Genomic DNA, 8,946 nt, shown 5'->3' with positions numbered 1-8,946 from the left:
AATAAAATAGCACTGTACTTAATGCCAAACCGAGGGGGTGTGGGGGATCCCATTACTTTAATACACAGACATAAGTGGAGAATTCTGGAAATGGCATAAGGACGAAATTGGGAGAAAAAGGGGAAGAATAATTGGAAACTGCATGTGTTGTATGTATGTACGGTATGTCTGTCTGTAGGCCTATGCAGCCTATATATGTATAGCACACACACACACACACACACAAGGTTTTTTTAAACCACTTAAACCCCAGCATCGGTATTGTGGGGAAAGCAAGCTTTCACTGAAAATAGCAGATTCACAAGCTCACAATGTGATGCAACTTTTATTGTACTTTGTACAACTTTGCACTGTTATTGCGGGGAAAGCTTTCGCTGAAAATAGCAGATCGACAAGCTCACAACATAATGCTGTGAGCTTGTCGATCTGCTATTTTCAGCGAAAGCTTTCCCCACAATAACAGAAAACAGAAAATACACAGAAAATACACTAGTATTGAGCCCTGAGTGACTCCAGTCAGCCGTGGTTTAAGTGGTTAAAAAAAACAAATCCCCTCCAAGGTGTGACAGACGGGAAGTCTCATGTACTAAAGGGGGAACCGAGGGGGGAGGGGTCAATACTTTCTTTGCACAGGGCGAAACTGTCAATGCAAATTGCATCAGCCCCAGCGGCCAATCGAAAGGCTGCCAACCGAACGCGTCACGACCTCCGGCCGGCCTATCAGCTTTCTCCACGACTGTAGAAAAAGATCCCAGACGCACCTCCCATTTAGAGCAGTCGCAAAGTGACCAGGAAAGGAGCAACACAGAGAACCCTTCTTCGGGTTTCTTTGTTAAAAAAATAATAAAATAAAAATAAAATAAAACAAATCAATCAAATCAATCAAATCCGCTCCAGTAAGGATATATAACACAATAACAATCATGGTGGTGGTAACGGCAGGTACGGGCGGAGGATCGACCCACAAAGTGCTTCTCATCTCGGGGAAACAGCAGCAGATCAGCGGCTCTTCGGCCGGCAGCGTCCAGCTCCACCAGGGGGGCCTGCCCGGCCTGGGGGGCTACAGCCACCGGTCCATCTCGGTGGTCCTGCCGTCCTCCGCCTCCTCCTCCTCCTCCTCATGCCAGCAGTCCTGCTCGGACGATTCCGGCTCGGAATCCACGGCGGGGCCGCCGATGCGCAAGAGGCAGCGGCTCACACATCTGAGCCCGGAGGAGAAAGCACTGCGAAGGTTGGTTTATGAATGAAAACATGTTGTTGTTGTTGTTCTTTCATTCATTTCTAACGTCGTTGTGGTCGTTTTCAAAAAGTTGAAATCCGAAAATAGCTGATCTACAAGCTCACAACTTGCAGAGCTTGCGGATCGGCTATTTTCGGCGCGCGACACCGGTTTTAAGATGAAACATAAATCCGGCTATTTAAACCGGGCATACGCCCATAAGTATCGATCCCTTAAAAGAACAATAAGATAAGGATTTGACGTCCAAAATCCAAATCATTTTCTTAATGGTCACAATGGGGAATGATCACCACTAAAGTTAGCAGCTTCTTCTACTGTTATCAAAATATAAAACTGCTTCTTCTACTCTACTGTTACCAAAATATAAAACAGCTTCTTCTACTGTTAACCAAAACTGACTCTTGGATCACGCCATAATAAATTGCATGCCATTTTATTTTGATTAAAGTTGGAGTTTAAACTAAGCTTGTCTAACTGTTATCTGACTCATTTGAGTTAACAGTCCACTGGGTCCCACCCAGTTCACTTTTGAATAAGCATGGAACAGGACATAGATATCCTGGTATGCCTTGGCTGCCTTGCAGTGTTGCCATGTCTGCTTATTATAAGCGGCTTCTTTTTCTGTAAAGTTGCTTGTAAATATTGGTAGTACTAGTTGCCCCTTTTTTGGGCTCGTTTCTAAAGAGTAGTTGCTTATTTGTTTTCCCCCCCCTAATGTTTAAACCAGTGGTGGTTCTCAAACATTTTCAAGTCAAGGACCCCCAAATGTATTCGTCTGCGGACCCCCATTAGAAAATGGTTTATGCCAGGGACCCCCATGCAAGATTTGTGTTGAAAAAATGTTTCAAAAATATTCCTAATTAAAAAAAAAATGTCTTCAGATACAAATTGGCAGATCTACAAGCTCACAACGCGTTGCATCGCGACGCGTTGCAAGTTTGTAGATCGGTTCTTTTCAAATATGTTTAGACCCGGTTGCTTTTTTCTCTCTCAAAAACCTGGCAACATTGATCCTGGTACGCTTGCCTCGCCTGCGTGGCAAGAAGATGGCCGGTGTGTGCGTATGTGTGTGTGTGTGATTGCGCAATTGTACAAACCCCATCTGTCATCGCTTTTAGTCAGACTGTCAGCGTCATGGAATGGAAAGAATGTCTTCATCAAATCCCCACTTTCTTTCCTTCCTCCATTCTTTAGGAAACTGAAGAACAGAGTTGCAGCCCAGACAGCCAGAGACAGAAAAAAGGCCAAAATGGGGGAGCTGGAACAACAAGTGCTAGATTTGGAGTTGGAGGTATAACCCGACACACCCACCCACCCCCTAAAACAGTGCTTCTCTAACCTTTTCATGTCAAGGACCCCTAAATTAAAGTATTTGGCCCAATTCAAGGTTGTTTTTTTTTGCAAGGGACTCTCCATACAAGATTTGGGTTGGTAACATGTTTCAAAAATATTCCAGATTCCCCCCCCCCCCAATTTTTTTTTTGAAATAAATACATTTAAGGTTAAACTGATTTGGACACTATATTTAATCATTTTTCTGGGGACCCCCTGAAACCCCCTCAGCAACCCCATGGGGGTCCCCGGACCACACTTTTGAGGACCACTGCCCACTGACCACAAAAAAAACACCACAGTATGCATGAGTAACACTCTCAACGGTCTATAAAAATGGCCAAAGCGGAAGTTGAAACTGAAAAAAAGTGTCATCCTCTTCCCTTCCCAGAACCAGCAACTTCACGTTGAAAACAGACTCCTACGTGAAAAGACAAGTGGCTTGTTGACAGAGAATGAGGAACTAAGACAAAGACTAGGGTTAGACACCCTGGATACGAAAGAGACGGTAAGAGGACCGTTTTTTTTTAACTTGGGATGATGAAAGGGTGGGATGTATGGGGTGGGGGTCTCTGCATTTCTCAGGTCAGTACTTGAACCTGAGGGGGACAAAAGACAGTGTTTGAGACTTCGCTCTAACAACACTTTGCTTTTTCTCTGTTTTCTCAGGTTCAGGTACTGCTGTCCAGTGAGGAGGAAGCAGGTTTAGGGATCGGGTCTTCTGAGTCTGCAGCACTCAGGCTACGTGCGCCTCCGCAGCAGGTGCAGGCCCAGCACCTCCTAAATCTGAAGACTTCGCAATGGATACAGATGGTCCTGACACTACAGACACTGAGGTAAGACCACCGGAGGAGGAGGAGGAGGTGGTGGCCATTTTGCCTTCTCTCTGATGGAAGCGAAAGCTCTTGGGGCCTCGGGTGGAGGCCCGGGCCTACCTCTAGAAAGCCTCATTAATGATGCTAATGGGCCTACTACCCAGCATTAGGTAGAGCCAGGTCATGGGTTCATATGCTAATCCCCAGTGGTGGGGGGGGGGGGGGGGTACTGATGGAAGTAAAGGTCGCAATATCACAATGTAGGAACACTCAGTTAAAAGTCCTGTATTGAAAATGTTACTGTAGTGTTCGATGCGACGCAATGTGAGCTTGTAGATTCAATATTTGTCTCTGAGATGTAGTGGCACCTCAAAATTGTATTGGGTACCGTACTAGTGTAAATGTACTTAGTATTTAGCACCAGTTACCGCCAGCATTAGGTAGAGCGAGGAGGTCATGGGTCAGTATGCTAATCCCTCCCTCTCTCTCCCTCTCTCCAGTCTGATCTGCTCATGGGCATTCTGGACATCCTTGACCCAGAGCTGTTCCTCAAGTCTTGTGAGCAGGAGTGCGAGGAGTCGCAGATGCTGCTGGACGGAGGGGGGGACGCAGTACCTGCCCCCGCACCTCCAGCTCTGGGGACCCCACCAGTTAAGCTGGAGGCCCTTAATGAACTGATCCACTTCGACCACATCTACACCAAGCCCGTGGAGGAGGTGGAGGTGGCGGCGACGGTGTTGTTGTGCGACGACGGCGTGGAGAGCGACGACGCGGACGTGAAGATCGAGGAGGAGGCGGCCTTCCCCGTCACGGTGGTAGTGGAGGTGGAGGAGGAGACGGTCTGCATCAAAGACGAGCCCGAGGAGGTGGTCATCCCCGACTGTGACGACGACCACCAAGCCGACGGCTTCATCTCGGCGGCCTCTCCCCTCGACCTCTGCGGCCTGGACAAGGAGGCGTGCCTGGCGGACGCCTACAGCGACTCCGGATACGAGCGGTCCCCGTCCCCCTTCAGCGACATGTCCTCCCCTCTGTGCTCGGAGAGCTCCTGGGAGGACATGTTTGCAAACGAACTGTTCCCCCAACTCATCAGTGTCTGAACCCACCCAGACCATTTCGTCCCCCAACAAGTTAACCATATAAAATCTAGACTAGGGGTGCAACAGCGTAAGCGATTTAATCGATAATAATGTAATAAAAATCGATTTAATTATCGATCAATATTTTGGCATGTCATTATAGACTAAAAGTTAAACATGTCCAAAAAAAACTTCAAATTTAGTGACAATGGCCGAGATCTACAAGCTCACAGTGAGCTTGTAGATCTTGCTATTTTCGATGAATCAAAGAAGATGATTGATGGTTGCAGCCCTAATCTAGACCAGGTATTGTGTAGTGTTGTTAACCAACTACAGACCAGGCACAAATTGAACCCTCTCGCATTCAGCCTAAAGTTAAGCACATAATCTCCTTTATTATTATTACAGCAGGTCTGTACTGTGTCTATGGGCGAGGCTGCATTGACTTGTGGGAGACGGGAGTTCTTCACTGCTTATTTGGCATCACTAATAAGAGGGGGTTTAAGATTGCTTAAATCTTTGAGCTCGCTATTCCAAAAACGTAATGTGGGTGAAAAATCCAGTATTTCTGTAAATTTATCTATGGGGGGGAACAGGGGGATTGATCATTTAAATAAGAGAAATTTTATTTATTTGTCTATTCTGCTTTCGGAGTCTTTGTATGTTATCCGTTCGCATGTATAAATGCCTTTCTTTAAATCTGTCGGCCGCTCTCCATGTAGTCTTAATTATACTGCATTAAAAAAATTTGCATTGCATCTTGTTTTCGTTTTCAGTCACTTGCACGAAACTTGCATAAGGGATTTGCTTTATTCCGGTGAGACGGATAAATGGTTAATGACACATTTGATGCTATTGCAACAAGGGATTTGCAGTAATGAGAGGTAAATGGTTAACCACAAACTTTCACTAGTGAAACAGACCTAGAATATAACTGCATAAGGTTTATGCAGGATGTTTTGATGGCTTGTCGTCACCTGCCAGTTTTTATTTGACTCCCAATTGTACACTTTGATCCTCCAAAGGTCAGTCTAAATAAGTCTATCTAAAGGCTTTTGATTGAAGTATAACAGAGTACTGGTTGGATTCATTTGTCTATAGAAGAGCAGCTAGAAGTAATTCAAAACGTCTTTGGAAGGTACAGCAAGTCTCTCTTTAGGAATGTTGAACTTCTGGGACAGCTGGAGTCATATTCTGGTTTGTCATGTCACCACTACCCAGGCGGTCCAAAAGTACTTTTATCCATTTTAGATCTCTCTATACAGACAATGTCTGCATACTGTAGATAACTGGTTCTCAAAGTGGGGTCTGGGGACCCCCAGGGGTCCTTGACAGTTCCAGGGATCCCCCAGCAAAATGAGTTCACAGTTTAAACTGTGTTGCCCCATTTCATTTTCAGCTATTCCAAAACAGCCTACAGTACCTACAGGCTCATAGTGTGTCGCATTGTGACACGCTGTGATGGGGGTCTCTCAGGCACAAAGTGTTTTCAAATGGGGGTCCGCGGTCAAAAACATTTCAATTTGGGGATCCTTGACATGAAGTTGTTATGAGTTATGCTAAAAAAAACAACCTAGATCTCAGTCAGACCACATGTGAGAGACCTCACACACACCTGTTAGGAGTTCTGTTCTCTCTCACGAGCCATGGCTGATAGGAGCTGAGGTTGCTGTGAATTATTACCGATCACTCAGTCCTCTAGCCGATTAGAGACAGACTATTGAACGTGCACTGAGTGATACCGCACATATACAGTAAGCCCTATATAGACAGTGATAGGGGTCAAAGTTCGGGCCTGATAATGTCAAGACAGCATGTTTGACAGATACAGTGTTTATATTCCCACACACACACACACACACACACACACACACACACACACACACACACACACACACACACACACACACACACACACACACACACACACACACACACACACACACACACACACACACACACACACACACACACACACACACCTCACTTCTAGGAAGAGGCTGCATTGACTTGTGGGAGACGGGAGTTCTTCACTGCTTATTTGGCATCACTAATAAGAGGGGGTTTAAGATTGCTTAAATCTTTGAGCTCGCTATTCCAAAAACGTAATGTGGGTGAAAAATCCAGTATTTCTGTAAATTTATCTATGGGGGGGAACAGGGGGATTGATCATTTAAATAAGAGAAATTTTATTTATTTGTCTATTCTGCTTTCGGAGTCTTTGTATGTTATCCGTTCGCATGTATAAATGCCTTTCTTTAAATCTGTCGGCCGCTCTCCATGTAGTCTTAATTATACTGCATTAAAAAAATTTGCATTGCATCTTGTTTTCGTTTTCAGTCACTTGCACGAAACTTGCATAAGGGATTTGCTTTATTCCGGTGAGACGGATAAATGGTTAATGACACATTTGATGCTATTGCAACAAGGGATTTGCAGTAATGAGAGGTAAATGGTTAACCACAAACTTTCACTAGTGAAACAGACCTAGAATATAACTGCATAAGGTTTATGCAGGATGTTTTGATGGCTTGTCGTCACCTGCCAGTTTTTATTTGACTCCCAATTGTACACTTTGATCCTCCAAAGGTCAGTCTAAATAAGTCTATCTAAAGGCTTTTGATTGAAGTATAACAGAGTACTGGTTGGATTCATTTGTCTATAGAAGAGCAGCTAGAAGTAATTCAAAACGTCTTTGGAAGGTACAGCAAGTCTCTCTTTAGGAATGTTGAACTTCTGGGACAGCTGGAGTCATATTCTGGTTTGTCATGTCACCACTACCCAGGCGGTCCAAAAGTACTTTTATCCATTTTAGATCTCTCTATACAGACAATGTCTGCATACTGTAGATAACTGGTTCTCAAAGTGGGGTCTGGGGACCCCCAGGGGTCCTTGACAGTTCCAGGGATCCCCCAGCAAAATGAGTTCACAGTTTAAACTGTGTTGCCCCATTTCATTTTCAGCTATTCCAAAACAGCCTACAGTACCTACAGGCTCATAGTGTGTCGCATTGTGACACGCTGTGATGGGGGTCTCTCAGGCACAAAGTGTTTTCAAATGGGGGTCCGCGGTCAAAAACATTTCAATTTGGGGATCCTTGACATGAAGTTGTTATGAGTTATGCTAAAAAAAACAACCTAGATCTCAGTCAGACCACATGTGAGAGACCTCACACACACCTGTTAGGAGTTCTGTTCTCTCTCACGAGCCATGGCTGATAGGAGCTGAGGTTGCTGTGAATTATTACCGATCACTCAGTCCTCTAGCCGATTAGAGACAGACTATTGAACGTGCACTGAGTGATACCGCACATATACAGTAAGCCCTATATAGACAGTGATAGGGGTCAAAGTTCGGGCCTGATAATGTCAAGACAGCATGTTTGACAGATACAGTGTTTATATTCCCACACACACACACACACACACACACACACACACACACACACACACACACACACACACACACACACACACACACACACACACACACACACACACACACACACACACACACACACACACACACACACACACACACACACCTCACTTCTAGGAAGAAGGAACAGGCTCTGCTTGTATTTACGTAACGGTACTAGGGTAACAGGGAGGTTCCTGGGAATGGAATCCAAATACAGTGCTGCACGGGGCCCTTTACTTCCCTTTACAAGTGGGTCAGTGTTGTTTAGTATTGTCATCTTCTGTCTTGCGTGAGAATACATGGAGGGGGACACACCTTTCGCCTCAGGCAGCTGATCTCCTCAGCCTGGTGGTGGGACAGAGCCCCCCCCCCCCTTCCCTTTAGGCCGTGTGGTCCACCTTTTTGAATGTTTTTACTAGGGAGTCCCCAACCTTCCCACTTCCCAGTACTGATTAGATCAGGTTTTTTTTTTTTTTACATGTAATTGATCTTCCCTGGCCCTCTAGGCCGGGCCCAGCTCCCCAGTCTCAGTTTGCCTTGACTGAACCTCTCATGTTTGTAAATGTCCCGCATAACGCACCATGGCAGCTGGCTGTTTTTTTGTGTAAAATTATCTATTCAAAGACAATTAGAATTAATCACAATTACAGGCATTTCAGCAGGCGCCCTTAACCAGGGTGACTTACAAGTCGCTATAAGCAGAGTAAGCAAGAACTCTAGTCAATAAACAGGGTAAATAATCGCATACCAGCTAATCAATGAACCTAGCATTTGTCTAAAAACATGGTATCTAAATCACATTCTTGACATTTGTGGTGGAGAAAAACTAATCGAAGAAACAAAAAAACAAAGAACATGGCAAAAAAGTGCTACAAGCTCACAACGCCTTGCAACAGATCAGCTATTTTCAAAATGTTTGCCTCTTATAGGTCAAACTTTGGCCAAATTGTCAAATAATATTATTATTTGACAATTTGGCCAAAGTTTGACCAGTTTTCATAGTATAGTTTGTTGATTACTTTTGATGCAATAATGGTCTTTTTTCATTTAATAAAAAAAA

At 44.7% G+C, this 8,946-nt stretch overlaps 1 protein-coding gene across 1 annotated transcript; it reads left to right on the top strand.

Annotated features, from left to right (window-relative positions):
- Positions 1 to 638: 638 nt before the first annotated feature.
- xbp1 (X-box binding protein 1) lies at positions 639 to 5,224 on the top strand. Its single transcript, XM_080433867.1, is given in 6 exon segments — positions 639 to 1,231; positions 2,435 to 2,531; positions 2,964 to 3,080; positions 3,242 to 3,408; positions 3,888 to 4,059; positions 4,062 to 5,224. Coding segments are annotated over 6 exon segments (1,287 nt in total). The 5' UTR covers positions 639 to 923; the 3' UTR covers positions 4,488 to 5,224.
- Positions 5,225 to 8,946: the final 3,722 nt, after the last annotated feature.

This window comes from Gymnoscopelus braueri, assembly GCF_963280865.1.
Source record: "Gymnoscopelus braueri genome assembly, chromosome: 7".
NCBI lineage: Eukaryota > Metazoa > Chordata > Actinopteri > Myctophiformes > Myctophidae > Gymnoscopelus > Gymnoscopelus braueri.
The sequence above is the reverse complement of the archived record's forward strand: the minus strand, read 5'-3'. Positions and strand labels throughout refer to the sequence as shown.